General features: G+C 39.2%; 1 protein-coding gene across 3 annotated transcripts in view; it reads left to right on the top strand.

Moving 5' to 3' along the window:
• Positions 1–19771, top strand: part of ECT2 (epithelial cell transforming 2) — a 31160-nt gene extending 11389 nt beyond the window's left edge. For all 3 annotated transcript variants that reach the window (XM_054207253.1, XM_054207251.1, XM_054207252.1), the window contains 13 exons: positions 187–323; positions 998–1117; positions 2798–2866; positions 3779–3889; positions 5020–5116; positions 5826–5907; positions 6848–6926; positions 7111–7230; positions 8586–8724; positions 10287–10441; positions 13803–13910; positions 14662–14808; positions 18188–19771. In XM_054207253.1, the coding sequence (XP_054063228.1) occupies positions 187–323; positions 998–1117; positions 2798–2866; positions 3779–3889; positions 5020–5116; positions 5826–5907; positions 6848–6926; positions 7111–7230; positions 8586–8724; positions 10287–10441; positions 13803–13910; positions 14662–14808; positions 18188–18277 (1454 nt within the window). In that variant the 3' untranslated portion in view covers positions 18278–19771. The remainder of the gene's footprint in view (positions 1–186; positions 324–997; positions 1118–2797; positions 2867–3778; positions 3890–5019; positions 5117–5825; positions 5908–6847; positions 6927–7110; positions 7231–8585; positions 8725–10286; positions 10442–13802; positions 13911–14661; positions 14809–18187) is intronic.
• The last annotated feature ends 588 nt before the right edge of the window (positions 19772–20359 follow it).

Below are 20359 nucleotides of genomic sequence, written 5' to 3'. Positions count from 1 at the left end.
ATAACTATAGAACAACCTACATAATAGCCTTAAAAAAACAAACAAACAAAAAAAAACCCAAAAACCACCACCAACTACCTTCCCTTAAAAATTAGGAAGCTTTTTTTTCTGCTTTGATGGTGAGCTTTTTTAGGGACTCTATTGTAATAGAGCTCTTATTTCCTTTTGGGAATATCTCTTCATCAGAAACACCAAAATCCTGCGCAAGGCCTTCCAAAAACTCAACTCCTCTTCCAGTAAAGCAGTCTGCAAGGTGGCAGGTTGCAAAGGAATTGTATCAAACAGAGAGTAACTATGTTGACATACTGACAACAATTATTCAGGTAAGCTGGTCTTAAAGCAAGTACAGGTCAACTGTAATAAGACATCTAGTGTTTACATCAATAATTGCTTTCAGCATGTGATCTGCAGGCTTTTAGGGCTTCGGTGCATCAAAGGTTCATAAAAAGGTGGCAATGTAAACAGTCTCATGTGATTTAATTGGCATGTGAAAATATTTAGTATCTGTTAATAATAAAAGCTGGGAAATAAAATTTCTAATCTGGGATCTCCAGTGGAATTGCAGTTTGTATGGAAATTCTAAGCTTCAGGAAAATATGATCTTCGTGACTCAGATTTTTAAGATATTAGTGAACAGAGAGAGACGGCAGGGGATTTTTTAAAATCTTTCCAAGAAGAGCAGAACAGCAAACAGCTTACAGGAAGAGCTTAATTTTTAGAAAGCTTGTTTCCAATGCATCTGATTACTTAATGAGCTGTGACGTGTGTGAGTAGAAAAGTAGATGAAAGGGGGTTATGCTGTAGAAACATATTAAACTGAGTGTTTGTATCTTAACCACTCCTCCATAACCCACTTTTGCTAAACGGGAGCAGAATGTCTCAAGATTGTGACTGCAGGGAAATATGATGTGGAAGGAAAACACTGTTTTTTATGACTGTTTCTAACACAATACGTGGAGATTGGGAGAGCATTAACTTACTTTGTCTAATTCATCAGTTATTTCAAGTTCCGCTGGAGAAGGAAGGACAACTTGGAGGACCAATTCTTGCACAGGAAGAAATTAAGACCATATTTGGCAGCATTCCGGATATTCTTGATGTGCACACTAAAATCAAGGCAAGCTGCAACCTCTCCCCTTGCAGGGGAAGCTTTAGTACACACTTTGAGTCTTTTTCTGCATGCTTTTAAGTTGTATCTGCTGGATGGGTGTAGATTCAAACTAGTATTGTTACATGCTGTTCAATCTGTGGAATTACGTGCAAATCCAAAGTACTCTTTGAGATTTAACACTGACTTATAAATATCTGAAGTCTGATTATTGTGTATTTAACTAATACTGTCATTCGTGAGCTGTCTTGTCATCTTCCAATTTTAATACCTCTTCCTTATAGAAGGTTTTCTGTAACTGATACAAAAGTGGTCAAAAGGGCCAGTGGTATCAAATGGTAGTTTCACAAGTGCTTGTAACATGTGCCTCTATTAAAGCAGTAAGCAAGAACTCTTGGAAGGATAGCTAAAGCTATGGAATTAAACCAAACAAACAAAAACCACCAAAAAATGGGTATTTTTCTGGGCTTTAGGTATGTTCGTATAAGGAGTCTTTATGTCAAAGAGACTTATATCATTTGGTAGGAAAAACTGATCCCTCTTTAAATGGCTTTGAACCAATTGTCAGAAACTACCATCTCACAGAAACCCTTCAACCTCTGAAGCAGTTGACCTGGTACTAAGGCCTAATAAGCGCTCCCTAGAATCCCTTAGCAGCTTGTTTTCTTGAGGCTTGCTTTATTGTATGTTTTGATCTAGATTGCAAGCACTCCCTGAGGCTGTCTCTGGGTCTCTCAATAGATTATGATGCAAGCCTTTCTTGACTAGGAGGTCATAGAATCTCCTTCTCATAATGGCATAGGTCTGCATTTGTTCCTCTCTGCATTTCATAGTAGGCTTTTAAAATAGAGGGACTTGTTGACTGCCTGTAACTCAGCGGTTTGGTGTTTTTGTGGTGTTTTGGGGCTTGTTTCTTTAACTGTTGGTATCCAGCCTAGTTAATCACCATAGGTATTGATACATGTCCACTGAGATGAAAGCAGAGCATGTGTGTCCATGTAGACAAAGTTGCTTATATGTAGTGGTTGTGTTTTCCTTCATCTTTGGTGTAATAAAGATAAGAGAAGTGGCAGCAACAAACCAATATTAATGGTGAATCCTTTCCACTGGAGGTGAATCCTGAACCTTCAGCTGTGCCCTCCTGTCCCTGTTATTAGCTGACAGTGAATAAGCTTGATCCTTGTCAAGCTGATACGGGCTTAACAGCTTGGTCTCACTTTCCTTGGCACCCTGGTGCAGCAAGTGAAGGAAATCTATCCTTGTTCTATTTCAATCCTATCTAATGGACTTAAAAGTCCTATATTAGTTGTGCACTCCTAATTAGACTTGGTTCAACTGTCTTCTGCATATACTCTTTTCATAATCATTTGGGATCTGTTCCGCAGTGTGTTGGACGCAGCGCTGTTACCTTGTTGCAGAGTTGGCTAGTGCCGATACTCTGCATTGATTCAAAAACTACATATTCAGTAAGCCAGAGGTCTCTTGCGTTTGGCTCTCAGTAGACTGAAAAGGTTAAATGTGAAATTGTACAGCTTTTAGGATTGCCTGTTATGTCAGCATGGAAACATACGGCTAATTATATGTGTTTGACAGAACATCGGTCCCATCTTACGGCTTTATGCATTTCATTTTTTCCTCTTATTTTCACCACCACCCCCGCCCCCCGCACCATCTCTGCATGTATTCTAGGAAGACCTGGAAGATCTTATGATGAATTGGACTGAAAGCAAAAGTATTGGTGATATCATTCTTAAATACGTAAGTCTCTGTTTCTTTTCTTATGCATTAGAGCTATTATCTTGCTCTATAGCACTACTGAGAGGAACGCTAACTTTTATCAATGTATTTTCTGTTTAGACTTTTCAGTTGAGCTAGATGCTATACTTTGTATAGGTAATCCATGTCAAGTTTATGTGTTTGTCCACTTGCGTGAAGGGGTAAAACTCTGATATGGCTTGAGAACTGTAATTTGCAACACTACAGACGTGCTTTTTACTCAGACATTAAAAGGGGCTCTTCCTGTAATCCTAGCTATCTGCTGCCTCTGATCAATAGTAAATTACTGGGAAAATAACTTTTCATGGAAACTTCTTTTGGTCTTCCTTCAAGACTTGCAATGTGTAAGTGAACTAAGGACTCCTTGTTTTTACAAGTACAGAACGTGCAGAACAGAAAAGCTGGGTCTGGGACTGCAGTGCATTTTAACATAAGTAGTCTGCTAGGTATCTTGTGCTTTGCTTTTGAGGCAAATAGTGTTTGGCATTCAAAAATTCAGTCTAAGGTATTGCTTCTAGTGGTTTAATGCCTTTTAATGGTGATTGCAGTAACTGGAGAAAATACCTGTCTGAAATTTCCAAAATTCTCACCAAAAGTATGTTGCTAAGTGAGAATCTGCCTCCTACTTGAGCTGCTCAGCAGCTTCTAAGACTGTCACGTGTGTACTCGATGTTTCTGAGAGCAGTCTGCATTTAATCAGCAGCATTGAATCTTGGGCATCTGGCATGCAAAAATGTCAACTTGTTCTGAAAACACACATGGGTTTACAACACATTTCTTATTATTCTTTACTGAAATGTGTCTTTGAGCAGCTTTGTGTGGCTCAGGGCATATGAACATATGTACAATGCTGCATAATATGTAAAGCAGAGCCATAACAGTTGTTTCTTTCAGTCAAAAGACTTGTTGAAAACATACCCTCCGTTTGTGAATTTCTTCGAAATGAGCAAGGAGACTATTACTAGATGTGAAAAGCAGAAGCCAAGGTTTCATGCCTTCCTAAAGGTAAGTGTCTGCAGAACTAAATCTTTTGAGTACAACATGGAGACCATTACTAAGTGAACTTCTTAATGCAGTAGGTGGAAGTATGTGGAATTTTGGAAGCTTGGAGGAATGTGAACATCCTTTGGTGAGACAGAAATAGGAAGGACTTGAACTCCAATCCCTCAAGCTCCTCATAAGGCTCTTTCATAAGAGGTCCAAGTTTCTCCTCTGTTACACAGCTTTCAGGGTAGAACCATAGAACTGTCTATGTTGGAAGGGACCTTTTAAGATCAAGTCCAACCATCAACCTAACACTGACAAAACCACTGCTAAATCACGTCTCTAAGCACCACATCTGATTATATCTGTTTATTGCTGGAAAAAGTGCATTCTGATTACTTTCTCCCAAAGTAACTAGAGAGGTACTCTCTCTAGTTATCTGTAAAGATAACTAGAGCTGCTGCTTTTTATTGATCCCCCTCCCTGTGTTTAAAAGACTTGTATTTCTGAAATAGCTTTTAACTTGCTTTCGGCAGCTGTGAAGTTCCAGGGAGGTAGAATCTCTCAACATTCTTGTGACTAATGAATAGGAGCATAACAGTGGAGATCTAACAGGAAGATCATCTTCAAAGAAAGAGTTATCTGAAGATGAGTCTTAGGACTCTTGAGCTTTCAGATAAAGGTATACAGTTGATTAATAGTGCAGCGTAGCTTTAAGTCCTCTACCGTATCCCACAAATGTCTATCAAATAGTCGAGTAATCAAACTGCCAGATTTCAGCCCATGTTTTCTGAGGTACCAGCAATTATTTCCAAGTATTGATATCTAAAAGATGGGGAAATGGGTAAGAGAATAGGCCATTCCCATTCAGCATTAGCATCTGAAGCAAGGACTGAGGGGTTGGTAATACAGACAGTTTAAAACTAAATATTCTGAGAACATAAATCACATGATAAATACTGCGCAGATTTGAATATAATGAGTTTTTTAACACAATCTGTTAAGGACTGAGCATCTGTGGTAAATGATTCTCAAACTTATACTGCAATGCTATTTTCAAGGAAGACAATTTTTCTCCTAGTTTGTTTTTTTTTTTGGGGTGTACGTAAGTGGAAAAACTAAGAGTTATTTCTCCCCTTTCTCTTTCCCAGATAAACCAAGCTAAACCTGAATGTGGCCGCCAAAGCTTAGCTGAACTCCTTATCCGTCCTGTTCAAAGGCTGCCTAGTGTTGCTCTGCTACTGAATGGTAATCTAGTGATGTTTTATTTTTTTATTAGTTTGTCTGTGAAGGTGTTAAAACCAAGGTAATGTCTCCTTTTGTCATAATTAGCAACAGCTTTTCTTATATAAAACGTGCCTGATTCTGGGATTTAATCATGCTTAATGGCAGTCAGCAAGACCAATTACTGAAGAAAGCGTACTTTTGGCTAAATTTCACTTGTTCATATATTTGTCTGTGGGATACAGGTAGAGGAAAAGTTTGCTCTGACAACAGTTTTGTCTCTTCAAATGCAAATATAATTGAGATTCAAATGCAGCTAGCATAAGCTAGACAGCAATTCGTATTCACGAGGCTTACAGCTTCATGTGTTCCACCTGGTATCAACCACTTGCGGTAATAATGATTACATTAATAAAAATAATAATAAAAAACCCCATATCACTACCCTTTGCTTGTTAGAAAGAGTTTTATGCTTGTTTCTGCACTTCAACAAAACCAGCATGTGGTCTTATTGATTTTTTTTTTTTCAAATAGTTTGAGGATTTGGTTTTGTATTGGAGGTGGGTTTTTCTTTAGCCAATTGCTATTCAGCCTACTTCCCCACTTAATCAAGGCTATTTGGACTCCAGGATGACTGTAATTTCTTCAATCACCTTATTTGACTTACAGTTTAAATTTGAATTTTTCGTATTTTTTTTTCAGCACTTGTGTGGGATTTTTTTTTTAATTGTAGATATTAAGAAGCATACAGCAGAAGAGAACCCAGATAAAATAACCCTAGAGAGAGCCATTGAATCATTAAAGGAAGTGATGACGTAAGTGATGAAGATATGAAACATACTGTTATACATTTATATCTGTCTATTCCTTCTCAATTGCTCTTAGTGTGGTGTTGCCATAACTTTAGTCTCCACGTATGTGTTCTCCCTTTTGCCACTGTTGTCACTTTGGCATTCTGTGCCAGGGCTCTCGAAGGAGCCTGCGATGTTGTTACCCAGTACTTCTACCTGAATGTCTGCTGAGTTCCTGTCTCAGCACGAAGCGGAACTTCCTCTGTTCTGAACTTTCCTCTGTTCTGTTCTAACTCTTATTTCTATCTGTTCCCTCCAGAATGGAAGGAATGTGTTTTGTCTTTAAATCTTATTTCCGTGCGCCTATCAACTGACAGGACATGCTATTGGTGGAAGATTAGTTTCTCTTGTCCTGTATTAGCTATTCTTGGCACCGTTCCATGAGTTAATTAGCTTAAAGCTGAGCTGTTGATATTGTAAGTCTCAGCTCTTCTGAAGTGTAGTGTATGTCTCCAGCAATGAGACCTCCTGTATTAATTGGGTAAATGTTTGTCTGATTTTTGACAACAACTACTTTTAAATTGTAATTATTCTTGCATTTGCGTTTTGGTGAGCTGCAGCCCTGACTTAGGGGGATAAAATGCAGGCTGTAAAGAACTGCATTGGGTTGGTCCCTAGCCCAAAATCTTATGGGGCAGGGGAGGGGAATTATATATTAACCGAATGGTGTGTCAACTACTGATAACATGACAAGAATATTGTTCTAGGTCTGAAGTTTCCTATGTGCTTAGCATATGGTATTTGGATACTTCAGTGAGCAAGTGTGGTTGATCTTGTATTTTCCAGTGCTGCTGTGTAAACTATAGCTCTGAATGTTTAGCTTCATTATTTTGTGTGTCTTAAATGCAGTGCATTTATTTACTGTTGCTTGATATTGAAGATGATTATAATATGCTTCCCTCAGCCATATTAATGAAGACAAAAGAAAAACAGAGGCACAAAGGCAGTTCTTTGATGTTGTCTATGAAGTTGATGGATGTCCAGTAAGTAATTTCTCTGAAGCTGCAGACCTGTAAAATAACTGTGCACTAGTTTGCTCCTTTTGCCAAAGTAAGCGGGGTTAAAATGCAATGGTGCCGGTTTAAAAAGATTTCCAATGTTAAGTGCAAGCAGTAATCCAGCCCTTGAACTAAATGCTTAATGAGCTTTTTTGCTTCTATCACTTAGGCCAATCTCTTGTCTTCTCACCGAAGCTTAGTTCAGCGTTTGGAAACCGTAGCGCTTGGCGATGACCTCTGTGACAGGGGAGAACAGGTCACACTCTTTCTGTTCAATGATTGCCTAGAGGTAAGATGACTACACAGGTACATCTCATGAACTGAATTATAAAAGGCTTAACACTACTTATGAATATAAACAAGTAAAATTCAAAAACTTTGAAGCAGAAGTCTAAGTCACAGACAGCTAATAGCTCAACACATGCTGATGTTGCCTTTTCATTAGCTATTGTATAAGCCAGCACAAGTAGCTAGTTGATTCTGGGATGGTTGAGAGGTGTTAATGTAGCTTTTAATGTCTTGCAGCTAGATAAAAATTTAAAAGCAGCTTAATATGTTAAGAAAGAAATGCTTATCTGAATAGCACTTTTGAGTAGTACCGATGGATAAAAGAGTGCTGGAGTCCTTGGCTCAGCAGGATGTCTGTCTCTCTAATGTTTAGTCATATTTAATGTGAGTAAATAGTGGGCCTCTGGGGTAGGTCTGTCTGTGCTTAGGCTACAAAAAAAAAAAATTCATGTATTAAAGGCCTTACACTTAACAGTATGTTAGGAAGAATTAGGAGGGAAAAGTAATCTAGCTGGGTTTTGCAGTCTTATGTGGAGAAACTGAGGGTGTAAAGGACACTTTATGAAAGTAGCTGTTACTGCCAACAGCAGTAAAGAACACTGCCTTTATAGAAGACCAACTCTAAAATAATCCAAAACTAGTACTGTCTTAAGCAGCCCTTAGAGACAAAAGCCTATTGTTGTGACTAATGATGAATTTTTTCCTGGGAGTCAAGTTAGCTCAGCTTCATTGCGTCTTGTCAAGGAAGGAAAGAAAAAAGAAAACACTCTTAATAAAGCTTCTTGGCTTATCTCTTTTACAAGATACAAGCAACTGAAGATACCTTTCTTAGAAAACAAGCAAGATACCTATGTGTTTATGTAAAGTAAAAACCTCCACTGCAAGACCCACTTGATGACTGCACGCACAAGCAACAGCAAGTGATATATCTAGGACATAACACGCCACAGCCTAAGTTGCTTCATGCATATAGACAACGTTTTTTCTGTTTAAATTTAGGCTGTCTTGTGGTAGGTTTCGTAGGGCCCTTGCCCCAGCTCTATCCTACCTCTATGCAGGGTAGAATTGAGGTCTGTAATACAAAATTACTTCCCCTCTTGATTTTTTTATTTTTCACTTTTTGAGGTGAGTGCATCAATGCTAAGTAACAACTATTGCTGGGCTGTGAACTATAGACAGTGAATAATGAGATAAGTGAGTTCCTTAAAGATTTATGTAGTAGAGTAAAATACTCTTTGAGTATTTTTCTGTAGCAAGGCTTTCTATGCCTTTGTGTATACTAGAAGGTAAAAAAGAGAAACAAAACAATGGCAAGAGACCTTCTAACTTTAATCTTTGTCTTTTATTGAACTGCAGATTGCGAGGAAACGGCATAAAGTTATTGGTGCTTTCAAGAGTCCGCATGGCCACACAAGGCCTCCTGCATCTCTCAAGCATGTCGTTCTCATGCCTCTCTCCCAGATCAAGAAAGTCTTAGACATCAGGGAGACAGAAGGTCTGTATGTTTTGAAGTGCTGTAATAGCTAATGAAAGCTGTGGTTCAGAGTATAAAGGATGAAGGTCTGCTGTTGTGGGATAGAATGCTTAAGGTATATTTGTTGTATGGTATGTGACTTTAGTATAAGCTTCTGTTTGAAGCTCTGTATGAGCTGGAGAATTCCTTGCACTGATACCTTTTGTCTTTTCAAGAATCACTGCAGAATGATGAATTTGGCAGAACTACTAGATGGCCTTAGCATAAGCCAGCCACATGGCAGTGTGACTTACAGAGGAGCACACTTGACAGCTCTGGATTTACAAAACAAAACTGAAAAACCAAACTTCAGTCCAGAGCATTAGACTGACTAAAGACAAGTGCTGTTTCTGTGAAACCACATCCTCATTTAACTGGTGATAACGATGCTCAGGAGGAACTTAGCATCTTAGAAGAAAGATTTAGATGACTTAAGTTCTGCGGCTGCTTTGCCATACTGAGTCTGTAGGGTTTCACTAAGTAATGCATTGCTACAGCAGCAGAACTCATGCTACCAAGTGTTCTTGATAGTGACTTCTGAAGAAGTCTAGTCAGACTAGTTTCTAGTTCTATACCCTAGAAAATTAGATTTGATATTTCACTGTAGGTGATGGTATGCACATCATACTTGTTCTGCTTTATGTTCTCTGAAGCACCTGAATGTAGAAACCTGATAAGAAATAGTAATGGCAAAGACAATAGATAGTAAATGTGATGCCTACCTGCATTTTTAAAAGGTACTTTAGGGTTTCTTTTTTAAGAATTCTCTTTGAAGTACTGTGTAACCCTTAAGTTTACTTTGGGGCTTGGACGAAGAGATCCATTTGTAAGCATACTGTTCAGTGTTTGCCAAGAACTTTGGTAAACAAATCTTGGGAGAGGTCACCTACTCTCTCTTATATATGCTGTCTTGTAGGGCTGCTTTTCTGATTGGCGATAGTTTGTTTTTTTTTTTCTTTCTTTGTCTCTCAACTGTGTTTAGTATGTTTCAGCTGCATCTGCTATAAAGGAGTATCAGTGATGGATTAATTTTCTGCTATCAAGTGAGCAATGTTTGTCAAATTTTAAGCAGTAAAACCATTGTAACTTGATTATTTTAATGTGTCATATTTAGTACTGATGTCTTTGTTGCTTTTTCCTGCTTCGGAAAATAGGGTAAACATTGTTTTCCTTGTTCTCTGTTGATAAAGAAATGATGTGTCCAACAGTTCATGAGTTGGAGAATGAAATTGATATTTACTGCTATATCCAGTAACACTGACTAGTCTGCAGGCTACAGTATGCAGATCAGTTGGTGAATAAACAACTTTTGTGTGAACAGCTGACTGCAGCCTCTTGATGAAGGATGCAGGTAGAGCTCAGTGCTCTTGTGAGTGGTACAACAGTTATCGTGTAAATAAGGACAAAATCCTTGAATCAAATCATATTCTTTCTAATTCTGGCTCCTGGCAGATGGAGGGTTAACTCTTCTGAAGGTTCCCCCCTGAATTATATGAAAAGTTGTTATTCTTCGTCTTAATCTTTACCTCTTTTATAAACTGCAGATTGCCGTAAAGCTTTCGCTTTAGTTGTGCGGCCACCTACAGAACTCAACAACAAGCTACTCAGTTTCCAGATGACAACTGAAGAACCTCCTAAAGAAGACTGGCTGAAGATGTTGTGTCGGCACGTGGCTAACACTATTTGTAAAGCAGATGCAGTAAGTGCTCTGGAACCATGTTGCTGATTGGAAATATTTCTCTGTTTTTCGCTTGTGTTTTTTTTTCTTTGCTTGAAGCACATGAAGCTAAAGAACTTAATAGTGGACATGCTTGAGGTGAAGTAGAGCAGAAAATATTTGTGCTAGCATGTCTGCAAGTGGTTAAAAGATGGAAAAGGAAGCAGCCTGGAAGTTAGCTTCTACAGAAGCTAATAAGTACTTAAAAATCAAGAATCACACCCTTCCCCCACCACAAATTAATTATAAATAATTTAAACTCTGCACTGCAGATCTTCAGTAGGGCAGGTCTAAACAGAATTGTCTTCAGCTTGCTTCTTTCACAGCTTTGTTTCAATTTACAGTCCCAGCATTATGAATTGTGTGTTCTGATTTAATTCTGTGTTAGGTTGAATTCTTTGTTCTACCCCTTATCTGCATGGGCGTCATAATGTAAGAGACATGAAGCATCTTCCTCCTATAGACAGAAGCCTACAACCTTAAAAAATGGCAATGAAGAAAACAACGAAATAAAGGAGGCACTGGCCTCCTATTTCTAGAAGCTCAGTGTATGGGCTTTCCACAGCCAGAAAACTACTAATTTGAAGCGTAGATCCTCTCCAATTAGGGCAAGAGGCTAATGTTTTCGTTATGTAAGGGCTAAGCTAATGTTTTAGTTATGTAAGAGTGTGTACAGATCAGGCATTCAAATATGCTGAAAATATGTGTAGTATGTATAGTTGAAACAATTTGGGTTTAGGCTAGCAAGTCTTGGGTTCTGCCTTGGACTCTTACTGTACAATGTTTGGTTGTCTGTAACTTCTAAAGACATGCTTAGAATTACAGAATGGTTAGAGTTGCTTGTTTCAGGAGAGGTAGTTAAGTAATCAAAATAGCATCTTAGTTTTACTTTGTTTGGCTTGTCATCTAGGGACTTATGAATAAGAAACTTGGCTTTGTGCTTTTCCTTCCTTTTTAGGTACTGAGGAGGAAAAGTACTGATTCAGAAATGTTAACTTACTTTAATCTGTCTGTCACCTATCTTCAGTCTCCTGTTTGTGTTACGTATAACACACAGAGATGGAAAAATGTTGGGTTTTTTAATAGAAATTAAATCTTTGTGTAATACACTTATTACTCCCTCTTTCCCCAGGACATTCATAATCGTGTCGTAGAATAGTTTGGGTTGTAAGGGACCTTTAAAGGCCATCTAGTCCAACCCCCCTGCCATGAGCAGGGACGTCTTCAACTAGATTGGGTTGCTCAGAGCCCCGTCCAGCCTGACCTTGAATGTCTCCAGTGGTGGGGCATCTACCACCTTTCTGGGCAACCTGGGCCAGGGTTTCACCAGCCTCATTGGAAAAAACAAAAACAAACAAAAAAAAAAACCACCCAGCAACCCACCAACACCCAACCAAACTTCTTCCTAATATCTAGTCTAAATCTTCCCACTTTTAGTTTAAAGCCATTACCCCTTGTCCTGTTGCAACAGGCCCTGCTAAAATGTTTGTCCCCATCTTTCCTGTAGGTCCCCTGTCAAGTACTGAAAGGCTGCTATAAGGTCTCCCTGGAGCCTTCTCTTCTCCGGGCTGAACAACCCCCACTGTAGCTCCAGCCCTCTGATCATCTTTGTGGCCCTCCTCTGGACTCGTTCCAAGAGGTCCATGCCCTTATGTTGGGGGCTCCAGAGCTGGACACAGTGCTCCAGGTGGGATCTCCCCAGAGGGGCAGAATTGCCTCCCTTGCCCTGCTGGCCTTGCTGCCTTGGGTGCAGCCCAGGATATGGTTGGCTTTCTGGGCTGCAAGTACGTGGTGCTGGCTCGTGCCCAGCTTTTCATCCACCAGCACCCTCAAGTCCTCCTTGGCAGAGCTGCTCTCAATCCCTTCATGCCCCAGCCCGTGTTGATACTGGGGGCTGCCCCAGCCCAGGTGCAGGACCTTTCATGAGGTTCACACAGCCTCACTTCCTGAGCTTGTCCAGGTCCTTCTGGATGGTATCCTCTCCCTCAGGCATGTCAGCTGCACCACTCAGCTTGGCATTGTCTGCAAACTTGCTGAGGGTGCACTCAATCCCACTGTCTGTTGCTGATAAAGATATTGAACTGTACTGGTCCCAATATGGACCCCTGAGGGACACCACTTGTCACCAGTCTCCGTCTGGACATTGAGCTGTTGACCACTACCCTCTGGATGCGACTATCCAACCAATTCCTCATCTGCTGAACAGTCTACCCATCAAATCTATACCTCTCCAACTTAGAGAGAAGGATGTTGTGGGGGATCATGTCAAAGACCTTAGAGAAGTCCAGATAGACAACATCCCTAGCTCTTCTATGATGGAGTGACAACATCAGCGGACAAGAGAAGGCCACTAGGTTGGTCAGGCAGGACTTGCCCTTGTTGAAGCCATGCTGCTTGTCTTGAACAACCTCCTGTTATGCTGACAAATTGCCTCCCATATGCTGACAAATTGTAATCTACTATGTTGATTCCCATTAGTTATAGTTTCTGTAACTGCTGCTTTGTACCAATTATATAATACTTTTTTCTTGCTGATTTAAATGTCAAATTGAGCAATTTAAGCACACTTACCTTTTCCCTGGTCTTCAACAACTCTGTAGCGTCATGTGAGACAGGTAGTGTTGACTTTGCCACATGGTGGCAGTAAAGGCTTTGATTACTACTCTGTCGGACACTAGGAATAGCCATACAGCTTGCTGTCTGGTGTTCGTTTTTTTTTTTTTTTTCCCAAACTTTTTTTTAGGTAAACTGTCTTCTCAAAATAAAAACCTAACCAACAACAAAAAAATCCCCACCCCAGCAACTTCCCACTCCCACGTGTGCCCCTCCTCACCATCCTCATGTTTTATAAGTAGCTCACCAGAGATTGCTTTGCATATGCTAGAGTTGAAGAATGGGGCATGGAAAAAAAAAATTAAAAAAAAAACCCCTTATGGCTCTTCTGAAACATCTATTTGGCTCAAGCTGAAAGGTTTAGTCTCACTGATAGACAGCTGGAGCTGATTTCAGAAGAGTGCGAGATATGTCAGTGAAACAAAGGGGTATATATGCTGTGAAACTCTCTAGGTAGACTTCAGGACTTTACTGTGATCAACCCTGAACTTGAAACTGAATCAAACCGAACATAAATCTACTGATGAAGGGGTTTCATAAACTGGTCGCACCAGCAGTTAATCTCATGAAATGGCATGAAAGCAAATAGCTGCTTAAGTATATGTTAAGAGTTAAATATGGAGGAATATGGCAATTAAAACCTCTAAATCTCATCTAATTGAACTAGAGAATGATATTTTGACAAGTGGTGATGTTTGTCGACCATAATTAAGGCTATTTTTGTCTGTAGGAAAATCTCATTTATACTGCTGATCCTGATTCAGTTGAAGTAAATACTAAAGATATGGACAGTACTTTAGGCAGAGCATCCAGGGCAATAAAGAAAACATCAAAAAAGGTAAGATGCTACAAAGATAACGCTTGACAGTAAAACCTGCTTTAGTCAGGGGATTGTGCTAGTATTCCTGTTAACAGTAGTGACAGGAAAATCTTAATCTGAACTAAAACTCTTAAGTATAAGCTCCTTAAAGAAAGAAGGTGGGGGAGTGTTTTGAGGTTTTGACTGAGTAGTTTTGGAGTGTCTGTGTACAGTCGTAAGTATTATGTGGTCATTTTTGAGTCTGTTATGGAAATTATTCTTAGTTTAATATTTTAAATCTTTTAAATATATTACAAAAAAACCCCTCACAACCCTCAGCTGTAACCATTTTTAGCATATCGAATAGAGTTTTAAAGCTGCATGCAATTATCTAAATTCAAGTACCTTCAAAAATAGTATGGGTGTAGAGTGTGCATGTCCTGGGAGTAAAAGAGACCAAAATAGCAAGGAAGTAGGTGCTGAATGCTAGTGTCTACCTGTGTATGGCTTCCTTTGTGTGTGGCTTAACTGCTCCCCCTTGTGTTGTCCTCATTCTTGGACAAAGGGAGAAGAGCCTCTCAGAAGAGAAGAACCTCCCCAAGGTGATGGGGAGCCTTAAAAGTCAGATCACCTTGTGAGTGTATGTGTTTGGCTAGACACATATTCAGTCATATTCACGTTGATACATGTCCTACAGATGTTCAAAACTTGAATGGTAGCCTGTATTGTAGTAGTAATTACAGCCTGATATTTTTTTGGTCAGTGTATAACTGTTTGTCAAACTTTTCAGGTTACAAGAGCATTTTCTTTCTCCAAAACACCAAAGAGAGCTCTTCGAAGGGCTTTGATGTCACATAGTGCAACAGAAGGAAGAAGTCCCAGTTCAGCTAATGAGAGTTATATAGGCAGCCGACTCACTAGTACATCATCATTAGCGGTAAGTGATTTGGCTGTGCAGGCCAAATAAGTAACCTTTTTAAGATCACAGTTATTTTAATGTCTGGTGATGATCTTACTTTAACAATTTCAAGATCCACAGTGGAAAAATTTATTTTTAACTACATTCATAGACGTGTTATTTTTCTGAGCAAGAGTTGTTTAATGAGAAGGCTTACTTGCTGAAAACGCAGAAAAATCTGCTGTATGTACTGGAAACTGGGAGTTGCCTTGTACAGTTAAGTTGGAAAACAAAAAAAATTCCACCCCCTTTTGCCGGAGATTGGAAAACGTATCCTCTTCTGAGAGTGAGAAACTTCCAACACAGTCTTATTTTGGTTCATGCTTTTGATTTTTGGACAATATATAAAAATGTAGTGTACAACCCTGAAGAGTATGGCTGACGGTACCAGTGAAAGTAGTGAGATGATAGACATCCTATGAAACAACCTGGGAAGGAAGGATAGAGAAATACAGGTGCTGCAGCCTGAGAGTTTTTTAAAAAGGCAAGGGAATTAACTCCTTATAAAATTTGGTAAAGCAATATATTGTTCTATGTACTGCAACTCTTTTGCTATGCCTGGCTACCTATTGCAGCTTTCTTCTGCTACATTAAGTCAAACTCAGTTTCCTTGTGCAACCTGGTAAAGCAGACTAGATTTGGAGGGATTTTTTCATCATCTTTGCTCTTATTCTACTGTTTGAGTACATCTGTATGCTGAATAAACGTCTACTTTAAAGTCTGTAGTTTGTAGGACAGAAGGCCAAGAATAGAATTTCTTGTGTATCTTTCTACTGCTGCCTGATATGTCAGTACCTTAATATAGAGATATTTCAGTATGTTTGAGGGGCTGTTAAATTGTACAGCATAAAGATATTGCCCTGCTCTGCCACATGAGATAGGAATGAGAAAAGATGAATTAATAAGGGAGGAAGTATCACCGTGGACTCCCTTGCTTTAGAGGAAATAATAAAAAACATTAAAATGTACCAGTGTGGCTGGTAGAAATCTCAGAGAACCTCAGTTCTCTGTAGAGATTTTTCTTCCTTCAACTATGATTGCTTCAGCCATAGTTTTTGAATTCTAATATTCTGTCTTGGGTTTGATACAGAACTGTATCTCACTTCTCATGAAAATGCGAGTCATGCGCTTTTCTCTTTGTGTGTCTACCCCATGCAAAAATACTTTTTTCCACAAAATGATAGGAACCCATAGTAGTAAAACCTATTTTCCTATTTCAAATTCTTCCCAGAGTTCTCGCACCTCTGAGGTAGTAAGCTGCAGCTTGGCAGCAGGTCAGATGTTATATGTGGTGATGTGTGTGGTTTTTCTTTAACCAATCCCACGCATCACTGACCTTGGATAAAGCCTTTTTGGTTGAATCGTAAGGTTAAGGGGAAAGGAGAGGTTTGGATTCCAGCTCCTCAAGTTGGGATACCAGTGCAGTTCTGGAGTAGGAAACTAAAGCTGCAGGAAACCTGTCTGAGTCTATTGAGAGAGTCAAAGCTGTTATTCAGACATGTTTTAATTAAATAAAATCCTGGCCTGTGCTTATGTGGGTATTTTTTGGTGTAGAAAAACTCTAGAGTAAAAATATCAGTAAAGCTTGGATGCTTGGGCGTTTTCTTGTTTGCAGTAACTCTTGAACCCCTTCCTAATTGTAGATTGCTCGTTCATCATCTTCGTGCAGCCTGAAGGGAACTGTCAAATGTGTTGTTAATGTGCATCGCTCCAATTCTGTTGATTGGAGCTCTCAAAATTCCGGGCCTCGACCTGTGCTGTGTCCTGGCTCTCCAAATGTTCGTCTTTCAAATGTTGTAGAAGAAAAAACCTCTTCCAACTCGGAAAGCCTAAATGGTCATGCCCTGGACAGATCATGTCCTGTGCCTATTATTATTACCACTTGTGATGATGCTGGAGATAATAACGAGTGTGGTGCTGAAAGATTCTGTACATCAAATCCTGACTGTTAATGCCCATCTTACAGGAAGTGAGCAAAAAAAATCTTCATTCCTCTAAACTAAGACAGCACGGTACAACTATATAAAACCCTAGAATCCACAAAGTGTGTGAAATGGTGTTGGGGTGTTCTTTGACGACTTCTAATGCATGGGGTTGGAGTCGACACTCACACGTGGTCTAGTTCTATTTCTAGTTCTGGGTGCAAAGTTAATTCTTTCACACATCCTTTTAACTTTAATTTTTCTGAGTTTTTGTTCTTAATTTATTTCTATACAACTGAATTATTTCTTGTTTCGGTTCAGTTGTCCAAGTGGCAGTGTAGCTCACTGGCCAGACTTCTGAGGACTTCTAATTTGGTTGCAGGGAAGTCCTTGAGCAACTAATTTTACCTATGGTGTTAAGTTTCTTGTTCCCCTATCTGTAAATAGAAAAAATATCCTGTATAAAATACTTTAGAATCTAATAAGAGCTGCTATATAAAGAGGAGTTTAGGATTTAATTCTCAAATATCGCCTATGAGTGCAAATAGAATACGTGCCATAAACAGGCATTAGACTTTGTAGTGAGGTGGTATATCCTTACCTGCTCAAAATATCCCCATTTAAAAGACTCCTGAAGCACGCAGGTGCAGCAAGCTGCCGAGCTACCACGACCCGGTTGTACGCTGAAAAGCGTGGCTGTGCTATAAAGAGCAACAGAAGATTGCTTGTGACAGTATCTTGAGGTCTAATGGAAAAAGAATATAAAATCTCAGCTGATCCAATGAGGTTAACTTTTAGTGCTACATATTGATGCGCTGCTCTCACTGTGATTTTAAGTCCCAGAAGCAGCCTGTGCTCCTAGCACCAGAAGAGTCAGCTTTTTGCCTAGTTTGTGCCCATCCAGGTGCAGCTAAAGCAAGCTCTGACAAATTGTGATGCCTGTTGCCCTCTGTAGCCAAGAAGGCATGTGTTCAGCATCTAATTTGGGGCTCAAAGCTGTTAAGAATATAGAAAGTTGTAGGGTTTGAGGGGAGCTCTGTTTCTCTAAGATATTATCATACCTTGCCTTCAATTTGGAGGGAGATTATTATTGCAAAAAGTGTCATGCAAGACGTACTCTAGTGCTGGGTTAACAGCTATTCTTCAAAAACATGTTCTTGCATTCTGAATCTCTCAAGGCTGGGAACAAGGAAAAAAAATCTTTCTTCTGCATTTTTTTTAAATATACGCATTCTTCTCGTTTGGTGCTCTTTAACTTTGCTGCTCAAAATCTAGAAATGCTGAACCATAAATTTTAAAAGCTGCCAACCTTAAATATCTTCTGTACTGTTACATTCCTCATACTACGTATCGAGGTTGAGAATGACTACTGCACTATTGCCCTTGGCTAATGAAATGATCAACTAACTCTTTTTTTTTTTTTCCTTCCCCCACAGGGTATTCCTTCTCCTTCCTTGGTCAGCCTTCCCTCAATCTTTGAAAAAAGGAGTCATACATTAAGTCGATCAACAACCCACTTGATATGAAGCAGGCTTAAAATACGATGCTGTATTGTGGCAACTGACAAGCAGCTGGCTGTTCAAATGACCTGTTACTGACATGAATGGTACCTTAGTCATTAGCACTTAGCAATGATTAGCGAAATGTTAGATAACACTAAGTTAATCACAAGAGGTTTTTAGTTGTATTGAAGCAGATCAGCCAATCAGTGGAATAAGTAACTCGGTCTTCATTTAAGACACAGTATTCCCTTGCAGAAATTTATTTTGCTCACCAATATAATGGAAGCATTTTCTTCTAGGGAAATTGTCCCCTCTAGGCAATAAGCTCGTCTGTCCGACTTGGAAATGAAGAGGACGTTCATATAACTTACCGCTAGTTTGGATGACTCCCATGCTTGCCTGACTTCATCAATTGGCAGAGCACTCTAATGTCTGAATTGTTGATTTCTTAAATGGAGATGCAGTATGAAGTACCTGACGTGACAAGTATGACAGTTAACCTGTTGTACAGCTGCTTATTCCAGATATTTTATAAATGTAGTTGTTATTAAAAAAAAAGTATTGAGTTTCTGTGATTATGGCCTTCTGCAGCCTCGCTGTAACGCAGTGGTATGTTACATGGCTTTATTTGAGCAGGAAGCTTAATGGCTATGACTAGGTTTGACAACCAAAAATGATCACTTGAATTCTTTGAATTTCTTTGAAGTGGAAGCCTGAGGAAAATAATTGCATTCCCTTTTAGTAGGGCTACTAAACAAATCACCCAAACCTCACACCTTCCACAGACTTGGTTAATGAATTGTTATTTAACGCATGGGATTATTGGTGCGACATCATAACTTGAGGGCCCAATTTTGGTGTGTCAAATTTCAGGGGCAGTACTCCTAAGGCTTTTCCCTGGCTTTCTCATGTATTTGTGTCTTCCTTCAAAGCTATCCATTCACTCCTTTCATCTCCTCTGAACAGTTAGTATGATGCAATCCTATCTCAGGAACTATCTAAATATGTATATTTATGCATTTCATTAATGGTTTAACTGTCTGTATTAGCAGGAATTCTCAACTTCTGGTTTCTTTTTAGCCACTGGTATCTCATCTTATGTCTATATGTAATTAGTGATGCTTCTGAACGTGTTGGACTTCACTGGTTTTTATATCTCTTTTTGCCGATCCAAACAATGTAAATAAACTGTTTAAAATAACTCTGCTTATGGCATTGCTAAACAGGCTTTTACCAGAGTCCACTTTGTCTTTTCACATAGAAGTGTTGTGTCGGGCTCCGGCCTACAAACGTACTCCGATTAGCTGTATAGCTATTCCCAATAAGGTATACAACTTGGGAGCCCTGAAGCTTCCAGAACCACACCTTTTTTTTTTTTTTACTTAATATATTCACCATTCTCCCCTTTTCCCCTGGAAATATGTATCCACGGGTTTTTTGTCCTTATTCATTCAAAATAAACTTCTGAGCTAAATATGCACTGACACATAATATAGTGGCTCTAGGAAATAAATTATTCAATAAATACTATGCTAAAAAATCAACAACAGTTTTTGGGTTTCTTTTTTGTTATTTGGGAAGGGCATCTTCAACCTCGACTTACTGTTGTGGTTCTGTTTTACCTCAAGCCAGGACACTTATGATAATATCAGCTTGTCATTATTCCTCTGGCCATCTTTAATTTCCAGATTATTTGTATTTAGCTTCTCTTTGAAGTTCACTTGCAGTCAAAACCACTTGAACCTCTAGTGCTTACCGCATTGCCTACTCTTGTCATTACCACTACTGCGCGCCTCTCTTGTTGCTAAATGAAGGGAAAATGATTGTTGGGAATGCTGAGTCCTACTGCTCTTTATTTCTTACATATAAATTTCTAATGGAGGAACTAGTTCTGTTCAGCCTTGTTAAGCCTTGAAGAAGGAAAACAAGGAAGACTATGCCTGCCTCCAGGGTGACTTTACCCTCTCCTGCCTTCTCAATGCATTACTATCTTAACCTGTTGTGTCAAGTCTCAGCATGAGGTGCCTCTGGTTTTTTTTTTAATTTAAAAAACAGGTGTACTGTTAAAAATAAAATCTTACATTAGGACTAAGAGGGAAAAATGGC

This window comes from Rissa tridactyla, chromosome 6, assembly GCF_028500815.1.
Source record: "Rissa tridactyla isolate bRisTri1 chromosome 6, bRisTri1.patW.cur.20221130, whole genome shotgun sequence".
Taxonomy (NCBI): domain Eukaryota; kingdom Metazoa; phylum Chordata; class Aves; order Charadriiformes; family Laridae; genus Rissa; species Rissa tridactyla.
The sequence above is the reverse complement of the archived record's forward strand: the minus strand, read 5'-3'. Positions and strand labels throughout refer to the sequence as shown.